Source organism: Mirounga leonina, unplaced genomic scaffold (assembly GCF_011800145.1).
Source record: "Mirounga leonina isolate KUSES-001 unplaced genomic scaffold, KU_Mleo_1.0 Mir_169, whole genome shotgun sequence".
NCBI classification, from domain to species: domain Eukaryota; kingdom Metazoa; phylum Chordata; class Mammalia; order Carnivora; family Phocidae; genus Mirounga; species Mirounga leonina.
The window spans coordinates 2423395-2446679 of NW_023270431.1; the positions used below are offsets into that span (position 1 = coordinate 2423395).

The 23285-nt window shown below is 36.2% G+C and overlaps 1 protein-coding gene across 5 annotated transcripts in view; it reads right to left on the bottom strand.

The window, feature by feature from the left end:
* Positions 1–23285, bottom strand: part of LOC118017326 (multidrug resistance-associated protein 1-like) — an 89507-nt gene that overhangs the window by 62698 nt on the left and 3524 nt on the right. For 4 of the 5 annotated variants that reach the window (XM_035015138.1, XM_035015139.1, XM_035015136.1 and 1 more), the window contains exons 2-5: positions 21831–21892; positions 13986–14133; positions 13104–13246; positions 7690–7867 (exon numbers count right to left, since the gene is read on the bottom strand). In XM_035015138.1, coding sequence (XP_034871029.1) covers positions 7690–7867; positions 13104–13246; positions 13986–14133; positions 21831–21892 — 531 coding nt within the window. Of the gene's footprint in view, positions 1–7689; positions 7868–13103; positions 13247–13985; positions 14134–15311; positions 15799–21830; positions 21893–23285 lie in introns of those variants that run through there. The other variant, XM_035015137.1, reaches the window with a different exon arrangement.

The following is a 23285-nucleotide window of genomic DNA, read 5'->3' on the forward strand; positions in this document are numbered from 1 at the left end:
AAAGTAGCTAAATTAGCCAAGGAATCAAATGAATGACCTCCTATTGGAAAAAACATATCACAAGAAACATAAAAAATATATGAATATCTCTCTGTAATCTTTATAGTGAAAGAACATGATAACGATTAAAAATGAGTAAGAATAGAAAAATTACTTCAAATTAAAAGCACAACTGTCAAATTTTTAAAAATGTAATGGAGGCACCAAAAATCCAAATGGATATTAGAACAAATGGAATTCTTAAACTATGAGTAGATATGTTCAAAAACTTTTCCCAGAAATTAGAGAAAACATATTTTTTTTAAAGATTTTATTTATTTATATGCCAGAGAGAGAGAGAGGGAGAGTACAAGCAGGGGGAGTGGCAGGCAGAGGAAGTGGGACTCGATCCCAGGACCCTGAGATCATGACCTGAGTTGAAGGTAGACCCTTAACCATCTGAGCCACCCAGGTGCCCCGAGAACATATTTTTAAAATGAAATGACTTTTTAAAAAGACTTAAAGCATGGAGAAATTTCAGGAAATCACACACACACACACACACAAGATATAAATATATATTCAGGTTGTCAATTTCTTCCTGTTGATCTATAAAGAACTTCTCAAACTCAACACCCAAAAAACAAATAATCAAGTCAAAAAGTGGGCAGAAGAGATGAACAGACACTTCTCCGAAGAAGACATACAAATGGCTAACAGACACATGAAAAAATGCTCAACATCATTAGTCATCAGGGAAATTCAAATCAAAACCACATTGAGATACCACCTTACACCAGTTAAAATGGTTAAATTGGCAAGGCAAGAAACTACAAATGTAGGACAGGTTGTGGAGAAAGGGGAACCCTCTTACACTGTTGGTGGGAATGCAAGTTGGTACAGCCACTTTGGAAAACAGTGTGGAGGTTCTTCAAAAAATTAAAAATAGAGCTACCCTATGACCCAGCAATTGCATTACTGGGTATTTACCCCAAAGACACAGATGTAGTGAAAAGAAGGGCCATATGCACCCCAATGTTCATAGCAGCAATGTCCACAATAGCCAAACTGTGGAAGGAGCCGAGATGCCCTCCAATAGACGAATGGATAAAGAAGATGTGGTCCATATATACAGTGGAATAATACTCAGCCATCAGAAAGGATGAATACCCAACATGTGCATCAACATGGATGGAACTGGAGGAGATTATGCTAAGTGAAATAAGTCAAGCAGAGAAAGTCAATTATCATATGGTTTCACTTATTTGTGGAACATAAGGAATAGCATGGAGGACATTAGGAGAAGGAAGGGAAAAATGAAGGGGGGATATCAGATGGGGAGATGAACCATGAGACACTATGGACTCCGGGAAACAAACTGAGGGTTTTAGAGGGAAGGGGGGTGGGGGGATGGGTGAGCCCGGTGATGGGTATTAAGGAGGGCATGTATTGCATGGAGCACTGGGTGTTATACGCAAACAATGAATCATGGATTACTACATCAAAAACTAATGATGTACTGTATGGTGACTAACATAACATAATAAAAAATTTTTTTAAAAAGACATAAATGTATACACATTTATGTATATATTACATAAACATATTAATATAAATATTAATATATTTACATTTATATTTCTTTATAAATTCAGAATAATGAATAACACAACTTCTAGAGTGGAATGCCTGGGTTCAGGGCCAGTTACTCTGTTTCATAACTCTTTGACAATGGGTAAGTTACTCATTGTTCTGAGTTTAAGTTTCCTTATATTATATGTATACCCACACACACACGAGCATTATATCTACAGCTACCTCTATATCTAGAACTGATTGTTTATCTATTTCTATGCACATAATAGTGCTTAAAACAGCAACAGAGTGCAACAGATATGTTAATATGTGTTTATTATATATGTATATTATGTGTTTATTATATATGTGTATTATATATACAGATAAAACATAACAACACACACACATATACACACACACACAAAACACAACACATAACACAATTACTTTACAAGCAAAGAATGAGAAGAAATAATTAAAGAAAAAATTAGAAGACAATCTCTCTGAATGAAGGAAAGATTTCAAACCAAAAGCAGTTAGGAAGTAGCAGTCTAATTAGAAAACAGTATACCTCCTCTTAGCATGGTGAAATTTGTAAATTCTATAATGTTAAAATTATCCTTAAAAAGAAATACTTACAAGCACCTAAACACAGAAAAATCAAAATAAAACAGGTTATCCTAAAATGGTGGGGCAAGAGGTGGGGATTGGCAGTAGCTTTACCTGTCATACCTACTATCAGAAGATAATGTTGCAATGGTTATAAAGAATGTGTGGAAAAGGTAGTTTGATATGTATTGAGTGAACCATATGTATTAATGAGTGAAGATGGTAAGCAAGGTGGAAAGCAAAATAGGGAAAAAAATGACAATAGTAGGAAAAGAGTTTAATATATATACGGAAGTTTCTGCTATGCATTTATTTAAATTTATGCTTATATGTAAGAATGTACTTAAAAACAAAATGATTTTTTTTTAAGATTTTATTTATTTATTTGAGAGAGAGAGAAAGAGCATGAGCATGAGCATGAGCAGGGGGAGGGGCAGAGGGAGAAGCAGATTCCCCACTGAGCAGGGAGCAGGATCATGACCTGAGCAAAGGCAGGTGCTTAAAGGATTGAGCCACCCACGCGCCCCCCTCAAACAGATTAAATACAAAAAAGAATCATAAAGAGATCATATAATAATGTATTTTGTCAATATGTTTTGTCATGATATATTATGAAGTAAGTAACAGATTATAAAACAGTGTATTACAAATATATATTATGCAGGTAAAATAAATGTTAGGGGAAAATATATCAATGCTTATCTTTGCAATCTAGAATTATGAATGGCTGCCATTTTCTCTTTCCTATTTTATGCATTACACATATTTTCTTCAGTAGACAAGAGAAAATTTTCTTTAAAAATTAATTGCTTTCAAAATATTAAGGAAAAGACTAAAGGGCACTATATAATTGGATCTTGTCCTGCATGGCATTTTCAACATCAGGAGCACTGATTTCTCTTTCAATATTTTTTTCTGCCAAATAAACTTCTACCTTTTTGTAAGGGACAAAATTCACAAGCCATGAGGGGGAATTTAGTTACCGCTTATTGCTAAATTATACAATCTAAACTGCCTCTTTGTTATATGAAACAATTTGGAAGAATACTGCAATATGTCACCACAATTATACTGGATGATGCAACATGTTCCAGAATTGTCTAGTAAAGAGTATTTAAAGAGATAAAAGAGAGAAAGCCAGAGTGAGGTAAAAAGAAAAAAAAATCAACTGTAAAATCTAAAACCGTATAAAAAGTTGGGAGTTTATAAATACTCTTCAATCAAAATGACAATTAACAAATTTTCATTTACAATTATATTTAATCATAATCACTTACACAAAACTCTGTTATTTTTAAATTTCATCCAATTTTGAGATTTCTTTACTACAATATTTTCTTTACCTAGTCTACACACACACACACACACACACACACGGCACAACTATGTGACTTATCAATTCCTAAAACTTCACTGATTTCATTTATTGAATTATACTCTAACAAGACCAAGATGAACCGGATAAGGCTCCAGCCTCAAAAACCTCTCTTACTGACTGGAAATATTTGAATTATCCCTGAACTCAACTCACTAATATCTCACTTTATCATCGGATGATGAAACCTGTTTGCAATTTCACATTCTCCTTCTTATATATTTGTTCCTTTCTAGACTCATTGCCATGGTCCTGGTTCATATCTTTATCTCCAGAACTACTGAAATAGTTCTAAGTTACTCCTTATTTCCAACCCTATCTATTTTCATTAGTTTCTCCTGATCATCCGTCTACCCTATGGCTCAAATGAGTTCCAATTTCCTCTAGAATTAAAGTCCGTTTTTACAATGTATCTTTCAAGTTATTGAAAAAGAGAGTTGCAATCCCTTCTATTTTACCAACCTACCCCTCCCCACCATCCTACTCATAAAAATACTATCTCTAGCTAAATTAATCTACTCATCATTTTCTGAGCAAGCCATGTATTCATCTGTGTACTCTCTCCCACAATGTATTTCCACAGTAGAGTCTTTGCCTCGTGCAATTCATCCTTCTGACTTAAATCATGCAGTATTATGCAATACTAATCATTACATTTTTCCTGACCATCCTAGCTATAAGTCATAGAAATCACATAATTTAGAGCTGGAAGGGTCCTAAAAATTCCTCACCCAGTGATTCTAAACCAGCAGTTACTATACTTCTAAAGAGATGTGGTGGACCTAAAGGCGGACCCTCATAACATTTATAAGAACTCATTCTTCTTCAGTTCTTCTGTATGCAAAAAAAGTATGCCAGGATTCTCTTTCTGACTTTAAGTGCAGGATTAGGATTCTGCTTCTCCTCTTCCTGACTACACTTACATATTTTTATTTTTTTAAATGTACTAAATTTTATTAATTTTCTTGCATTTTAGAATTATCCCAATTAAGGTTAAGAACAAATCTTTAAACTACAAATATAGACAGTTTAGACACTGCACTACTGTCCAATAATGGTAGCAACTAGCTATGTGTTGTTATTAAATTTCATTAAAATTAAAAATTCACTTCCTTAGTCTTAAGAGCCACAGTTCAAGGGCTCAATAGTCATATGTGACTAGTGGCTGCCAAACTGGATAATGTGGATATATTACTTTTGTTTAGTTAAAAAAATGTTTTAGAAGTCAGGAAGTTTTTATTGTATTTTGCTTTATTTTACTTTATTTCATTTTTTTTTTTTTTTCAGATACCTCCTTCAACATAAAACAATACTTTGGTCTCTAACTCAAACCTGTTCTCTTTGTCAGCACCCCATGCTCCAAATCTCTCCTGTTTCTCCTACCTCCCCGCTTTTTTAAAAATTGTGATATATTTAATTGACATATATAGTTTCAGGTGTGTAACAAAATTATTCGGTATTTGTATACATTGCAAAATGATATACAATACAAAATGACATTGTCAAATGATCACAAGTCTAGTTAACATCCATCACTACACATAGTTACAAAAGTTTTATTTCTTGTGATTAGAACTTTTAAGATCTACTCTCTTAGCAGCTCTCAAATATACAATACGGTATTTTTTTTAAGGATTTTATTTATTTATTTGAGAGAGAGAGAGAGGAAGCACAAGCATGGGGAGAGGCAGAGGGAGAGAAAAAGGGAGAAGCAGACTCCCTGCTGAGCAGGGAGCCCGACGCGGGGCTGGAACCCAGGACCCTGGATCATGACCTGAACTGAAGGCAGACATTTAACTGACTGAGCCACCCAAGTGCCCATCACAATACAGTATTATTAACTATAATTGCCATGCTGCACAATACATCTTCATGACATTTATTGTTTAATTAGAAGTTTTGTACCTTCTGATCACCTTTACCCATTTTTAAAATCACAAAGATTCTACTGTTTGGTGGAAGAATTCCCCCAGACTCCCCATATTAAACCCAGGACTAACTGATGCTGCTTTTGAAGCATATCCCGTTTCTTAGTCCTCAAGAATTGTCATGGGGCCTGCACCTGTGAGCTAACAGGTAACAAAATCTGAGCTTTGAGACTCATGAACTCTTAAAGTGATCAAGTGGAATGGGGCCCATGTTTTTCCCACAAACCTTAAAAATGATATTCCTATTCCAAACTAGAGCAGTCATGTGGATGGGTCGAGAACAAGAAAGTCCTAACATCTCCCTTCCTCACCAAGAAAAGGATCTGAGACCACGTTTACGCCACTCTAATAACAAGTCCCTAATGAAGTAGAGCCAATGTCAGATTAATATGGGTCACCTGGTGCCACTATGAAAGCCATTTTGGATACTGAAGGTCTCTAAATATGATAAAAATCAGAATTCTACAACCCGTAAAGAGAATGGAAATCTAACTACCCTAATTAGTCCCACAGAGATAGACTCTCTGGAAAACAGGTGTATGATACGAGACTAAGAAAAAAGGCCAGCCTTACATCAGTGCCAGCTGCACATGCTATCTCAGTGCATCAATACAGGTTATAACAACAAAGGCTATGTCTTCTACTGCTTGTTTGATGGACTTGGCATTAAACGGTAATCCATACAGCAAGCTCTACTGAGCTGGCTTGATTGCTGTACTCCTTTGATCCAGAGTGCTCTTTGTTCTTAAACAATCTCTCTAAGGAATCTATGGTTTCATCCCTATAGTCAGTGTTACCTCTTCCATTATTATCTCCGGGGTCTCCCTGCCCTTGTAATAGACTCACCCACAATGCTTGATTTTCTTTTTTTATTTGACAGCTTGTTCTAATTTCTACTGCAGTCCACTCTTTTGTATTTGTAAATCCATCCAAATCGTATTCCCAAGCTCCAATGCTTTAATCACTGAATGAAATCCTATTCCATATGGACTGTATATCAAAAACAAGTGTTAACATTTAAACTGATTCCTAGACTCCTTGATATCCTTCGTCCATATTAGGATTTCTTGGAATTTACAGCCTCTAGAATTACGACCATAGCAGTATGTCCCTGCATTTGGGCTAAGGCCATTCCATACCCCCATTTTGGCCCAATATGGCCAAATGGCCTATATGCTTCATGCACAGCTCAGCCCAAATTATAATACTTCCTTCCACTAATACAAATTCTACATCTCTCCCAAAGACCATTTCAAGTCTTTCTTTCTATGTGAAACCTTCTTTAACTGCACACAATCACTGTGGATTTCCTGCTCATCTGACCTCTTATAAAACCTGCATTTAGTTCCACACATTTATTATGTATGCTAATAATTCCCCCCAATTTCTTGAAGGCAGTGGCTCATTTACTCATTTACTCAGTCATCCAACTTTTATAAAAATGTATAAAAGTCACTTTCCCAGATGATAAAGGTACAATAGGTAAAGAGGTTTCTATTCCAAATCTTAAAGGGCCCACAATCTACAGAAGAGTACAGAGTAAGAATGCAAAATACACTTGATTGACTAACTCAGGTGATAACTACGGGAAGGAAGAAACTCTTCAATTGTTTATAATTATGATGTAAATAAAAGGCTCTGGATGGTAAAGAAGTGGTATTTAAAATTGCATTTTCAAGAAAGAACAAATTGAACTTCAGTGTTATCACAGGTATAAGAATCAGCCAGGTTGTTCTGAAGGGTGGATGGGTGCAGAGGCAGGGCTTAGAGTGAAACAGAAGTAGATAATGATTATATAGAGAAAGATGGCTTTGTTGCATGAGAAAGTGAAGTAGAGTCAGCAGAGGAAGAAGAAAAAAGTAGTATGCAGAATGAAAATAATCATGAAAAGAAGAAACTTTATTAATACATAAACATAGACAACCATGAAAACATTCATTGCCATTCACTTTGGGGGGAGGAGTTCAGTGACACAACAGCAGACAGAAACCATCATCTAGTTTCATGGATTAGGGCTCACCGGAAGTTGGAGGGGCTGTAAGGACTATAGAGAGTCCTATAGAGAAATTAATACAACCAACATTGATGAGTCAAAGTTCTTTTAAGGCAAAACAAATGTACACTCAAAGGGCACCCTAGGAACATTTTAACGTACTCTCCTATTTTAAAGTATGCAAGGAAAGAATCCATTTACAAATTGAGAATTCCTTAATTTTTTACCTTTTTGTAGATGAGTCCAATTACGGCCGTCTTAATTTTTGCTGAAGTGAGCATGTTAAAACGTTGGTATTGCTGAAGGATCAAGGTTTGCAAAAAGACTACAACAAAAAGTGCCAAAGCATAACCATAGCCACTCCATCCAAAATCTGGGCGATGTTCACAGAAAATGATCATTTGCCTGAACGTCATATAGAAATTGAGAAAGGGTAAGAAATGTTAAACATCTAAAGCAGTTAAATGCTTATGAAAGTTAAATGCTGTCAAAATGTTACACACACTCACATGTTTACCTGCTCTTTTTCTCTTCTTGCCAATTTGGCTTCTTCCCCCTGCCCCTTTATTTTTTATTTATTTATTTTTTTAAAGATTTTATTTATTTATTTGACAGAGTGACACAGCGAGAGAAGGAACACAAGCAAGGGGAGTGAGAGAGGGAGAAGCAGGCTCCCCGCTGAGCCCCAATGATGCAGGGCTCAATCCCAGGACCCTGGGAACATGACCTGAGCCAAAGGCAGACACTTAATGACTGACCCACCCAGTGCCCCCCCTTTATTTTTAATTCAATTATGATATAAAGTACATGGAATCAACAGTTACTTTCAGAGGCTTCTGAGTACACGGTTAATTTCTAGTTCTCACATGGTAATCTCACCAACTAACTGCTCTGGTCTAACTTCATCATACAAGTTGAGACACAAAGACCTTTAAAGCTTCTTTTTTATCATAATCATACATTTTGTTAAATATAGGGAAACATGACAGAACGTTAAGTAGTGAATCTCTCAGAATGGCACACAGTTTTTTCAAAGAAAGACCTGAATTATATCTCACCTCTTATTACTTTTATCCGTATCCAGTTTCTCTCTACTCTATCTTCCCTTATTTTCTCCTAAGTTTGGCAATAGCATGGTCATGATGATCATGGTCAATGCTGGGTTACAGCTAGACAATGGGGATAGTTCTAATCATAGCTCTCTTGGTTGCTTATTGCCCTTCAACTGTAAACACTGGTTAAAATGCCCTATGTCATTGTTATTATTATATACATGCTCTCAACTTTTTTTAAACTGCATCTGTGTGACTAATAATAATACTAATGTAAAAAGTCTACATATACTCTACATCATGGTGAAAACAACTTGGATATATTCTCTCAGATACTACAGATTAATATGTCATTTATTTTGCAGGCTCAATTCCTGATTGGTTTAAGTAGTTCCTGTTATTTATTTTATAAGTAAAAAGTATAATATTAGATGTTTTAGAAATGTACATTTTTTTTTTTACTCTGAGTTCTGGAAATGCAGAAATGTGCTTGTTATTGTAAACAGCCATTTTGAGTTAACTTAAGATTATAACCAGAAGGAAGCCACATGTAATTAGGTAAGACCATATCTAAATTTTTTTTAAGAACATTGACTTTAAAAATTCATTCTTTATGTGAGTTTATGTTTTTAAAGTTTACATTTTTTAAAAATAAAAAATTAATGTCTAAGCCTTGATCTATTTTATTTGCAGCTTGGACAACTTATGGGTAAAAAAATTAAAAGCAATTGTGTTTCCCAAATTGCTTTATAAACCAAGTACTTCAAGAGATTAACTTTATTGGAATTGTACTTTGGAATCAAATATATACCCGTGTTTCTAAAATTACTATTAAAACCTCTAGTCACTGAAAATTATTGAGAGCATTGTGTATTCTCAATGACAGTACTGAATTATACCACAGCCCACCTACATGAAATAACAGGAAATTCTGTATTTCTTAGTGGATCTCTATCAGATGCCTTCCACTGGGACACCAAATTATTTTTACAAGAGCAACTTACTAAATGTCTTCTCAGTCTATGAATTAAATTTCCTGAAAGAGGTGCACTATTCTTCTTATTGTGGCTATATCTACAAATTAGGCTTTTTTCCTTTCTCATAAAATCAAACAACTAAATGACTATCAACAGGTACCTTAGTGGTTCTACACATATAAATCTGGAAATATTAAAAATAATCTGTGATCAAGAAATGGTGAAGACCAGGGCGCCTGAGTGGCTCAGTTGGTTAAGCGACTGCCTTCGGCTCAGGTCATGATCCTGGAGTCCCTGGATCGAGTCCCACATAGGGCTCCCTGCTCAGCGGAGAGTCTGCTTCTCCCTCTCCCACTCCCCGTTTGTGTTCCCTCTCTCGCTGTGTCTTTCTCTGTCAAATAAATAAAATCTTAAAAAAAAAAAAAAAAAAAGAAATGGTGAAGACCATAAAACCAAAATCCTCATATCGTTTATGAACACTCATTGGTTTGACTAACATAATAATAAAATTCATAGAAAAGGGGAAAATGAGTAAGCATAAGAATCAACAAGAAACATTTCTTCTAATAGTATGTTAATGAAAGTATTATTTTTATATGTTTGATTACTACACATATGAGTCATGATAACACAACAATGTATTCTCATCCTTAAAGGTAGTAGTCTCTAGTAATTTCCCTTATCAAAAGGAAAAATATACATCTCAAAATTAGCTTATAAAATTAGCTCCCCCAGGCTCAGTTTATGATCATGTAAACTCATAAAATTCTTTATGTTTCAAGTTTTTATTTAAATTCTAACATTAAACCCATAAAATTATTTCTGATCCTTTAATCCTCAATGTGGAAATATTAAGGTTATTCAGCTACTCTAGAATCAGAATCTCTTGAAAAAGTGTGACTTTGGATAAGCCCATTTATTCAGTATTCCATTCAGGAAATGTATTTGAGTTCTATGTGCCAGGCTCTGTGCTAGGCAGTAAGGACACCGACACTGAGTAACATAGAATCTGTTACCATGAGGAGCTCATAGTTTAGGCAGGAAGAAAGATACATCAACCAACTGATTTCAATGCAATATTGACATTACTATTTTGCAGGTATGGTCAGGCTAGTCTGTTACAAAAGTGTGTCACAAAATTAGGGAGACCATTCCTTACCCCATAGACAAGGACTTAGTAATTATTTAGCACCCTGTAGACTGCAAATATTTGGAGACACTGAATTACCATGACCTATAGCTATTTTTTAAAAAAGTGGCCACAGTGAGATTCTGGAATGAGTTTTTTGAGCAGTAGACATTGAAAACTAGGAATCAGAGCATGACTAAAAATGGCTGGGTATCTCTTGCTACTCCTTCCACTCAGAAGTCAAACCTAACCATTCTAAGTCTCCTCCCCTTGGATCTGGGCTGATTTAGGGGCTTGCTTGACCAAAATAATGTTGCAGAAGTGACATTCTGGGGCTTCCAAGCCTAGATCATAAAAAGACTTGTCTGAGCCTCTTGGCATGTTCACTCTGAAAAAAATCCAGCTGCTATGTAAGAAGTTCAACTGCTCTGAGACTTCTGTGCTCAAGCTAACCATTTGGAGAGGCTTGGAGAGAGAGAGACAGACAGACAGACAGAGATGGATATCTGGCTATCTTAGCCCAGGCATGAATATGTAAGCTAAGTAGCCATTGTGGACATTCCAGCACCAGCACACATAAAAAAGAACCAAGATAACCCAGCTGACAGCCAAAACCAAGGCCCCAGGGCGCCTGGGTGGCTCAGTTGGTTAAGCGACTGCTTTCGGCTCAGGTCATGATCCTGGAGTCCCTGGATCGAGTCCCGCATCGGGCAACCTGCTCGGCAGGGAGCCTGCTTCTCCCTCTGACCCTCCCCCCTCTCATGTGCTCTCTGTCTCTCTCATTCTGTCTCAAATAAATAAAATCTTTAAAAAAAAACAAGGCCCCAAACATTCGTCTCTATTTGAACTTCTAGAGCTATTGCCTGCCGAGCTAATCAGCTAGGGCCCCCATCATGGTGAATCAAAGAAAATCCATCCCTCTCTGAAGTTCAGATCCATAAAATCATGCCTTGTTTCTGTAGCTTAGTGGTTATCATGTTTGCCTCATAGATTTTGGTGTGAACATAATAAAATGATCATTGTTTTATGCCACTAAACTTTGACAATCTTAATACTACAGCAACAGATCACCAGAAGAGGGCAGGAGAGGAAGATGCTGGTCAATACATTTCTGAGAGAGAGATTTCTGGCCACAGGTGAGAGAACTCTATGGCAACTCCTTAAAAATAGCTGTGATACACAAAGGTGAGAGGCAGAGGCAGGGGAAGAAGAGGTATGTTACCTTGTCTGTGGGGGGGTTTTAATCCAGAAGACATTGGCTTATATTTCCATAGACAAGGGAGCCAAACAGACCTTGGAGTGAAAAATGACAGGAGCACATTTTCTGACAACAAAGGATCACCTTCTTGCCTTAGATTCCCTGACACCATGCTCTCTTGGTTTTCCTCTCTCTGCACTAAGCACTCCTTCTCACTGCCCTTTGGTGGATTTCCCTGTCTTCACTAACTCCACAAATTGGAATAGCTGGATTGTTTGTCTATAGATGTCTTTACTTCTCCTTATCCATGCTAAGGTGGTCTCATCCAGAAAAACAGTTTGTCATACCCAGTATAATTTGGAACAGTTCCTCAGTTTATTACCTCAGCCAATATTTTTGTTAACTCCAGGCTTATGTAGACAATTACTCACACAATCTTTTTGGATTGGCTAGATAGCTGTCAGGGATCCCCAAGGCCACTCCCTAGTTAAATGATTCATTAGAAGGACTTGTAACAGTCAGCATCTAGTCATACTAATGACTATGACTTATTATGTTGAAAGGATACAAAAAAAAAAAAAAAAAAATCAACAAAGAGAAAAGATACATGGGTCCAGGAGAAAATAGACACAGGCTTCCAAAAGTCCTCTCTCAGTAGGGTCACACAAAACACACAAAAAAACCCTTGCATATAGATATTAAAGAAATATCAAGGAAATTCTTCAAACATTATGTCTCTATGTATATGTGTGTGTATGTATATATATATGTATGCATTTATATTTATTTATATTTATATATTACTACCCTGGTTGATAAAGTTCAACTCCCAAAAGGCCACAGCTAAGAAAAATAGTAAGGGTATGTATCATTTCATTTTCTAAATATATATTCAAGACCGACTTCCTAGCTTTTAATCATAACTCTGGAATTTTCTAGCTATGTGAACTTAGGCAAATTACTTGAACCTCTTTTTCTGCATCGTGATAATGAGTGTAATAATATTTCCCGTCTCATAGGATTGTTGTAAAGATTAAATAAGATAATTCATATAAAGATTTTAGAACAGTGTTTAGTACATGGCTGACTTCAGTAAATATTGACTATATTACCATCATTCACATTTGTATTATAGCAAAGCTAACAGAATGTCCATATCCTACATAAAATTTGCAATAAGGACCTTCCCTACTCTTTTTTAGTACAACTTTGAGAGTTGAACACTTGCTTATCATTTACCTGTGGGGAGATTAAAAAAAAACAAAAAAACAAAACTACAACTTACTTCATTATGAGTGGGCTAGTGAAGGACAAAATATCAGCAAACACTCTGAATAAAGCAACTTGAATCAGGACAAACTTAAAGGTGTTCCACAATGCATAGACCAGAGATGGTTTCCTGGCATGTGCCTCTTTATGAAAGGATGCCTACATAATGAAAGAAAATAAGAAACAGTGAGAAAATTGGACAGAGCTAATAGAGGTAAAAAATGAAATATATATATACACCAACCATAAAATTAGTACTGTACTCCAGAGATAATAAGGTCAGAAGGGATAAATTCAGTTAAACTTGAAAATATGACCTGTATCATTGGAACTGTATGTCTTCAGATCACCTGGTATTATTTACACCACGTGGTATAAATGGGCAAGAGAAACAGTTCTATTTTATTTTGTGAATGCTGAAACTGTTTCATTAATGTAATTAATTAATATAAATACAATTTTATCTTCAAATTGTATTTTCTTTTTGGGAATTCTAAAGAGGATATATATGTGTGTATATATGATACTAGATAGATAAGGAGTAACCATCCCTGCTCCATAAGCTTTGCTCTTGGTCACGATGTTATTAGTTGGACCAACAGATATGAGGCCATGAGATATCGAACCCATCTTTGCCATGATAGTTGAGCAAAAGATACTGGTAAAAAGCCAAAGATAACATATCAACACATTGTTCCTGATATTAAAGGGAGGGGTTGCTGCATAATTTGATGACAGAAATTCGTTGCAATAACAACCAACTGTACTTATGAAAATGGCTTGTCATTGCACTATTTTAAGAACTTTCTAAATTTATAATAATATCATCTCATGTTTGGGAGAACCTCTTTCTAGTTTTAGGTAGTAATTAGGTACTTAGGTTTTAAGAATTAATTACCTTTACTTCTTGCCTCTCTTGATTCCTTAAAACTTCCTTCCTCCATTGTTTTTCAAAGATGGGACACACAATATAGGAAGAATCACTTTCATTTAGTTCAACAAGATCCTCTCTTTCCAAAGGTTTCTTATAGCCTAAAACAATTATTCTAAAAATGAAAGAGTAAGGTAAACAATTCAGCAAAACCAATAATCAAGTTAAAAATAATTTTGCATGCATTTATCTTATTCTTTGATTTATAAATTATTTTTTAAATCAGGATGCAATGACTAGATTGTAATGTGAAAAATCATACAACATATCCTGCAGTTCAACAATGTGCAATAATCACTTGTAGCTTTTAGAAGAATTACTTGGATTATTCAGTGAAACACTAACTTCCTTTACTCATCTCATATTGGAAGCACCTACTACTTTACCTCCCTTACTGAAATTTATATAGCTAACTTTCACAGTCAGGTGTTCACTTCAAAACCCCAACTCCTGGGGCGCCTGGGTGGCTCAGATGGTTAAGCATCTGCCTTCGGCTCAGGTCATGATCCTGGGGTCCTGGGATTGAGCCCCCTGTTGGGCTCCCTGCTCAGCGGGGAGCTTGCTTCTCCCTCTCCCGCTCCCCCTGCTTGTGTTCCCTCTCTCGCTGTGTCTCTCTCTGTCAAATAAATAAATAAAATCTTAAAAAAAAAAAAAAAAAACTACAACTCCTCTGTCTTGTATCAGAGGAGAAATGGATCCAACCTCTGCATTTGCAACTTCTCCTATTCCACTGGGACATTATATACCCTTTGCCACTTCACTTTACAAATTGTCCAACTAGATGTGGAGTACCTGTCTCTGCCCCATAAACTTTAGCCTTGGCCATATGACCTACTTTGGCCAAGAGAATATGAGCCAGTGTGACAGTGCTGTTTCTTAAGATGCCTTAAGAAGTACGGCAAGTTGGGGCGCCTGGGTGGCTCAGTCGTTAAGCGTCTGCCTTTGGCTCAGGTCATGATCCCAGGGTCCTGGGATCAAGCCCCTCATCGGGCTCCCTGCTCGGCAAAAGCCTGCTTCTCCCTCTCCCAGTCCCCCTGCTTGTGTTCCCTCTCTTGCTGTCTCTCTCTGTCAAATAAATAAATAAAATCTTAAAAAAAAAAAAAAAAAAGAAGTATGGCAAGTTACTGCGCGTCTCAGTACTTCCACTCTCCCCCATTCAGTGAGTTTACCCCAAAGGACATTGTGAATAATTATGCAAAAACAATGGGTCTAAATCAGGACTGTCCCTGGCAAACTATGATTCATGGTCTAGTTACACAACAAATGTTGTGGCAGACAATAAATTATACTTACCTTACAGCCATCCTTCTGCCCCATCATCTTACCACCAGGAATCTGATACTTATTCAGGTGAAAATCTCTCAAACTCAGGGTAAGTCCTTATCCCAGCCACAGAGTCATAACTTATAGATTGGTCTAAAGTAGTCCTGGTAATCTCAGTATCTTTTGCTAAGCATTAATAATTTAACTCAGTTACGGTTAGGGATACCTAAACACAAGTCTGCTGAGGAGAACTTTCTTTTTCAAAAGGAGGCACAAAACTTCAAGAGGAAAAAATGTTCTGCCTCCTTTTTCCTTTCCCCTTCTCCTTTCTGCCTGCACTGGAGGTATAATGCTCTGACATAGAGAAGCCAACTTTGCCACCATCGGCAAAATGCCAAATAATAAGGAAGGGAAGTGGAAAGAGAAAAATTCTGGGCCCCTTATAACATAGTTTACCCGCTTATTCCTAGCGTTCTGCCCAATAACAACAAAATAAATACCTATTTGTTTCAGCTGTTATTATTTGGCTACTCTGTTGCTTGATATGTTCCTTGATTTTTTTTTTTCTTTTCAAATTTTTATTAAATTCTAGTTAGTTAATATATAGTGTAATATCTGTTTTTGGAGTAGAATTTAGTGATTAGTTATACTTACGTATAACACCCAGTGCTTATCATAACAAGTGACCTCTTTAATACCCATCACCCATTTAGCCCACTCCCCACCCACTTCCCTCCATCAACCCTCAGTTTGTTCTCTGGCAAGAGTCTCTTATGGTTTGCTTCTCTCTCTCTCTCTCTTTTTTCTTTCCCATATGTTTATCTGTTTTGTTTCTTAAATTCTACACATGAGTGAAATCATATGGTATGGTATTTGTTTTTCTCTGACTGACTTATTTCACTTAGTGAGGATGTGGAGAAAGGAGAACCCTCTTACACTGTTGGTGGGAATGCAAGCTGGTGCAGCCACTCTGGAAAACAGTATGGAGGTTTCTCAAAAAGTTGAAAATAGAACTACCCTAGGACCCAGCAATTGCATTACTAGGTATTTACCCAAAGGATATAAAAGCCAGCCAAGTTCCTAAGTGATGTAGTTCAGATATGCTCAGTTTATGAGCTTGGTGACAGGACTTGTTCAGGAAGAAATTAAACCCACGTTTAAACCCAGGCCTTTTGACTCAATAGTTTTTGTTCTTGCCATTATAAAGTACATTATTAGTCCAAGAGACCATAACAAAGTATTACACTACTCCACACTGGGACTGGTTTCATTGTCATTATTACTGAACAATCTCTATTGATTGACCCTGAGATGGATTTAAACCCTCTGGTAACCAGAGTCTGCACTGGATTCAATTTCACTTTTATTATACTACATAATATCATATTACAATTCACATTTAACAAAAAGGTTTAAAAGTAGTAAGAAAGGACCTTCAATAATCATGTTTCTGTTGGCTCAAATACCCTGGACATTTTCCTGCAGTGCACTTTCAAAAACATATTAAGCAATAAACTACTTTTATGTCATATTAAGTCTTTCTATTCCATTCCACAAAATAAATATTCATTTTCTTTTTTTTTTTTTAAAGATTTTATTTATTTATTTGAGACAGAATGAGAGAGAGAGAGAGCACATGAGAGGGGGGAGGGTCAGAGGGAGAAGCAGGCTCCCTGCCAAGCAGGGAGCCCAATGCAGGACTCGATCCAGGGACTCCAGGATCATGACCTGAGCCGAAGGCAGTCGCTTAACCAACTGAGCCACCCAGGCGCCCATAAATATTCATTTTCAAAATAAGATTGCATTGATTTTCACAAAAGCATTTTTAATAACATTTACTGCCTCAGCATTTTGAGTTAGAACTGTGAAAAACTCAGCGGTTTTGGTTCATGGGGATAAGTGACCCCTGGCTTTCATGCTGAGTCTCCAAATAATGCAGCATCTAAAAGTGACACTTCAAATGAATTGATTGTGATGCACGTGGTTCAGCTGTTTAACTACTGTGACTTGCCTTTTCCCAGGTGTGTGCTCCCTCCTCCTCTTTTTGCTCTCCCTTGGTAAATTTAAATACTCTCATCACCCTGGCTGGTCTTTCTATCACACATAAGCATCCAGGAAAAGAGGAAGGAGTGCTTCTTTTTAAAGCAAATGATGAGGCAGCTTTTTGGGAAGAACTGGGACCAAGAGCTGACTGTCCCAATAAGGGGAATGTAGCATGCACCAGGTCCCATAAACTTGTGGACTTGATTCCTAAGCATGCATCTTGTATTTTTTAGACTGATACTTCTTTTCAAAGGTCATTCAGTTAAATTAATTTGATCCTCGCAGCTCTCTAAAAGAGGTAGAGCAGTACTAATTTCCCATTATTACAGGTGGTTAAACACCAAGAACTCCAGAGACTGGTCAGTTTTTTAAATGTGACATAAACCAAGGCTAACTTAACCAAAGGCAGACAATGCCGTTAAGTGTAATATTCCACTCTGCTTTCAATTTTGTGATCTTAGAGAGAATTTTGAGTATATTTGATACTGACATTAACAAGTTGTGAGTAAAGATCTCATCCAACTGATCTTAAGAGCAGCAAACCAGTAGCAGTTCGCTAGGAAGATGAGATGAAATATAAATTTTGTAGATGAGTAACATTGGAAAACAGATATATAGTTGCATCATCAATTTCATTACTGTTAATCACTTTTTAAAACATTTCTGGAAAGGGGTGACTGTGTTATGGGAAAAGGCAAAGGGTCAGTCTATCCAAAACTTACAAGATACGACATAGGTAATATATGTTTTATTAATATGTGAGGAAAGGGAGGACAGACTGAATAGTGTATCCCTGGTTAAAACAGTGATTCAACTGTGACCTATAAAAACTTTAACTAGGGGCGCCTGGGTGGCTCAGTCGTTAAGCATCTGCCTTTGGCTCAGGTCATGATCCCAGGGTCCTGGGATTGAGCTCCGTGTTGGCGGGAAGCCTGCTTCTCCCTCTCCCACTCCCCCTGTTTGTGTTCCCTCTCTCGCTGTGTCTCTCTGTCAAAAAAATAAATAAAATCTTAAAGAAAAAAAAAAAAAACTTTAACTAGATTTTCCCATGTATGTCAAGGGGATTATTCTATGACAATGATTATTATACACTGATGACAGATTATATTTGCTAATAAAGGCTTCATAATTATTTGATCATCAAAACTATCTAGACAGTTCCTCCTTAGGAATTAAGGATCATAAGCATATAATTCCCTGATTATTTGTATCATCTGAGCACATTTTAATTGGATTATTCATATAATTATGGGAGCTTGAATTTGGCCTAGGAAATAATTTCTGACTTTATTCTGTAACTCAAAGAAAAGATCTGAGAACACAATTAACCACTGTCTTCAAAGAGACATTCTCTTAAACAATAGCTATATTTTAGCTGCAAATGTTTAATTACCAGATAAGAAATCAAATTAGATTCATGCCAGTGACAGCTCCAGATAGCAGCATGCTATAAAAATATTTCCTATCTAGTTCTGAGATGTTAAATCTAAACAGAAAATAAATGTGATAGTCAACAATTACAGCTTATTGGTTTGTTCAAGACATTGAGTTGTTATATTTTAAAATTTGCTAAGCCTTATCTTGCTTATTAAATTTAATTTCAGCTCATATTTTAGGCCTCCTAAAATGGTGTTTGTAATATTTAAAATAAATGCATATAGTCTTTATAGTCTGATAAAGTTTTAAAAGTTCATTTCCTTAAAATTAATTTTATTTGCATTATTTAAATTCTATGATATCCTGTGACTTAAAAATGATAGTCTGAAATTTTTAAAGCCAGAATAGACATCACTCTTCCTCTCAACACATGAATGAAATATAACTCAGGTTTGGAAAATATATTTATACATATACAAATTTGAAAAATCAAGATCATTAAATGTAAATAGCCCACATTTACATAATTCCTATTTAATCATTCTTTTTTCTAGTGTGTAACTTAATGTAGCATATTGATGTAAAATTTTTGCCATCCTCTTTAAGTGATTCTTAGATTTGTGTTAACTTGAAATTCTTATAACTTAATGCAATTTATTTGCTTCTGCCCAATTATTTGCTCAGCAAGTATATCAGTTTTCTACTTAAACTGCTTTCATAAAAATCACCAATGACCTTTACATTGCCAAATTCAATGAAGAATACTCAGTTCTTTTTTTAATCTACCCCTTTTCAGTATTTGGTGCTATTGACCACCTTATTTTCCTCCTTTTTTGACAGTTTCCTTAGCTTTCAAACACACTCTTTCCTTGGTTTGTCTCCTACATTCGGAATGCCTTTCCTTAGCTTCCTCGGTAGATGACCCCTCCTTTCACCATTTAATACTGAGGATTCTCAATGTTCTGTTTGCTCATCCCGTTCAATAGGCTCTCCCTTCTGGATGATCTCATTCATACTCATGGCTTCAACGACTGACATACAGTCAATGACTCCCAAATCCGTATCAATAGATCAAAAGCCTATATATCCAAACACCTATTAGATATTTTTTATGGGGATGAGTCAGACATCCCAAATTGAAGCTTCTCCAAACTGAACATAGTTTTTCCGCCACACCTGAATCGGGTGGTTATCCGAGCCAGAAACTGATAAACATTTTTCCCAGTTCTTCAATTTCCTTATCTAATCGTTCATTAGCTTTTGAATCTGTTCCTTCCTCTTCATCCTCTTTACCATAGTTCAGACCATAAGCATAAATTTACAGCATAATTGAAGAACCTAACCACTCCCTTTGTCTCCATTCTCACCTGGTACATACCATATCCACACAACTGCAAAGGGGATTTTCTGAAGTGCGAGCAAGAATTACAGGACACTCTGCTTAATCTCTTGCCACGTCAACAGGCTGCAGTGTGGGAGGGGTCAGTCCACGCTTGCCTCTCTGGTTTGCATACAGTATTTGCTCAACTTGGAATGCCACTTGGTTCACTCTTACATTGTTACATGTTGGGTTCAAACATTAATTACTTGTAAAACATTCCCTAACTGTGCAAATGTGGTTAGACGGCATTCCTGAAAACTGTGTTTCTCTATCATGCTTATATTGCCTTTTGCCTTTTTTGGGTAATTGACAGCATACTTTTTAATCTTTCTAAATCTATGAATTCCTAGAAGATATGAACTAGGGCATTTATCTCTGCATTCTTTTTTTTTAGGATTTTATTTATTTATCTGACAGAGAGAGACACAGCGAGAGAGGGAACACAAGCAGGGGGAGTGCGAGAGGGAGAAGCAGGCTTCCCGCCAAGCAGGGAGCCTGATGCGGGACATAGTCCCAGGACCCTGGGATCATGACCTGAGCCAAAGGCAGATGCTTAACGACTGAGCCACCCAGGTGCCCCTATCTCTGCATTCTTAAAGGTTAGCATAATGCAGGGCATCCAGCACACGATCAACCTTTTCTTTTCTTTTTTTTTTTTTTAAGCATTCATCTACTATTGAGAGCATATTTGTAGATCATATTGGGCAATTTTGTTTCTACTAACCCTAAAACAAGGGGCATAAAGTTAAGATAATAGTTTTTTGTATCATAATCTGTTATGGGGGAAAGAAATACATATCTAAAGAAAGCTTCTGAATTTATAAAATTGGAAAAATCAATTCTTCTCTTTTAATATGATTTAATTCTGGGTTAAAGCCCTCATCACACATTATAGATGAACTATTCTGTGAGATAAACCACATTATATGTCTTATAAAAATGACTATGTATGTGTTTTAATAGCAGTATATATATATACACGCACATATTTGTGGGAGCATTCCTAGTAAAGAGCAGACTATCAAAGTGAAAAAAAAGCATGAAACAGGGACTCAAAGAAACTGACTTCCAACACCAACTTGGTGCACTCCTTCTTGGGTATCAATGGACAAGTTAATTCCTTTCTCTAACCTTCAATTTTCAATTTTCTTATATGTAAATGCCTATCTCATAAGACTTGGGGGGGAATTAAGTAAAATTATATGCACATATATACTGGATGTTAAAAAAAAATTCAAATTTCTGGGGTGCCTGGGTGGCTCAGTCAGTGAAGCACCTGACTCTTGGTTTCGGCTCAGGTCATGATCTCAGGGTCATGGGATGGAGCCTCGCCACGAGCTCCCCACTCAGCACGGAGTATGCTTGAGATTCTCCACTTATCCCTCTCCCTCTGTGCCCCCCCGAATTGCTCGTGTGTGCTCTCTCTCTCTTCCTCTGTCTCTCTCAAATAAATAAATAGAATCTTAAAAAAAAAAAAATTCAAATTTCTCTCCTTGTATAGTCCTGACAGGGTTACAAATCTTATGAAGGGACAGACATATTGCAGGAGTATTAGCAATCTTATCTGTGGAACTACTTAGTATGTTATTGTCTTGTGATTTCTCTGTAATAAAATAAGAAAAAAGTCTTAACAAAGTCAATTTAGAAAAATATGCATGCTTTAGACTGGAGGAATAGCATTTAGGTGTCATTTTCCTTGGAATCTTCCTCAGAATGGTATGCTGCAAACAAATTAGTACAATTCCTACCTGCTAAACCAGGAATATGTCATCCTACTGAAGAATGAAGCACTTTTCTCCGGATTGCATTTCTAAAAAGAAAAATATAACAAGTAGTCTATGAAGAATATGCCTTTATTTCAAATTTGAAATATCTTTGTCAACAGGTGGAAAAGTAAACATGAAATAATTTCATCTACCAATAGTTGCAGCTATGTTGCTATCATAATCCCTAAGGAATAAAATTAAGATATGAGAATGGTGGTTGGACTAGAGGCATTTTAAGATTTCTCCCAACATTATCATTATGACTCTGCTTACATAGCAAGAAATCATGTAGGAAAGGGAAATCATTTCTGAAATCTCTATTTCTCATTCTCTCTCTCTCTCTCTCTCTCTCTATCTCCTTGAATTTCTATGACTGTGTATATATGTATGTATTTGCTTATGTATACATACATAATTTAGCTCTCTATATAGGCTAAATTTAAAACATTTTAATCACTAAATTAAAGATAGTTTTGTTTTTTTTTCTAAAAGTATAAAAATAAGAGAATATAATAGGCATTTTTTTTTAAAGATTTTATTTATTTGAGAGAGAGAATGAGAGAGAGAGAGAGCACATGAGAGGGGGGAGGATCAGAGGGAGAAGCAGACCCCCTGCTAATCAAGGAGCCCGATATGGGACTCGATCCCGGGACTCCAGGATCATGACCTGTGCCGAAGGCAGTCACTTAACCAACTGAGCCACCCAGGCACCCGAGAATATAATAGGCATTTGGTTTACATCTGTGTGCTTAATTACATATTTTAGTATAAAGGTATAAATATATAAACATTTATTTATCACAATTACATACTATTTTGGGAGTTTACAACATTACCATAAAATTCTTCCTGTTGACCTGGTGAGTTCAACCAAAAGAAGGGCTTAAAAGGGCCTCAAAAGTAATCATTTTATATTTTTAGAGTCAGCACCAATGTCTATATTTTAAAAAGTAAAACTGATCACCAGAGTAAAGTTCATTATGAGAAATTGTCCCATATTTAACAATTTTAGCACTGACCCTCTCTAATCCAGTTCTGATCTCATACATAAAGTGTTCACTATGTTTTAAAAAATTCTTATCCTAGAAGGAATTTGTGCAACAAAATTCCAACCTATACAGCAAATGTCCTGAGAAAACATTGTTCACTCCACATCTGTTCTCTGAGTTACAGCAAATGATCTACTATAAATCATTTACTCAATTGCTATCTATCCTTATATTATTGTTGCAAAAGTAAATGCAGTGACAGATGTAAAACCATCATCATACTTGGCCCAAAACAACAACTCATGCATATGAACTGTATCATCATCACTACTATTACCAAACATATTACTTGGAAAATAAGTGCACATATTGTGGAGAATGTTCTGAAAATTCTTGAATTAACCTGAAAGTCACAAATTATTTCACAGGGAGTTGCCAACTTGATAAT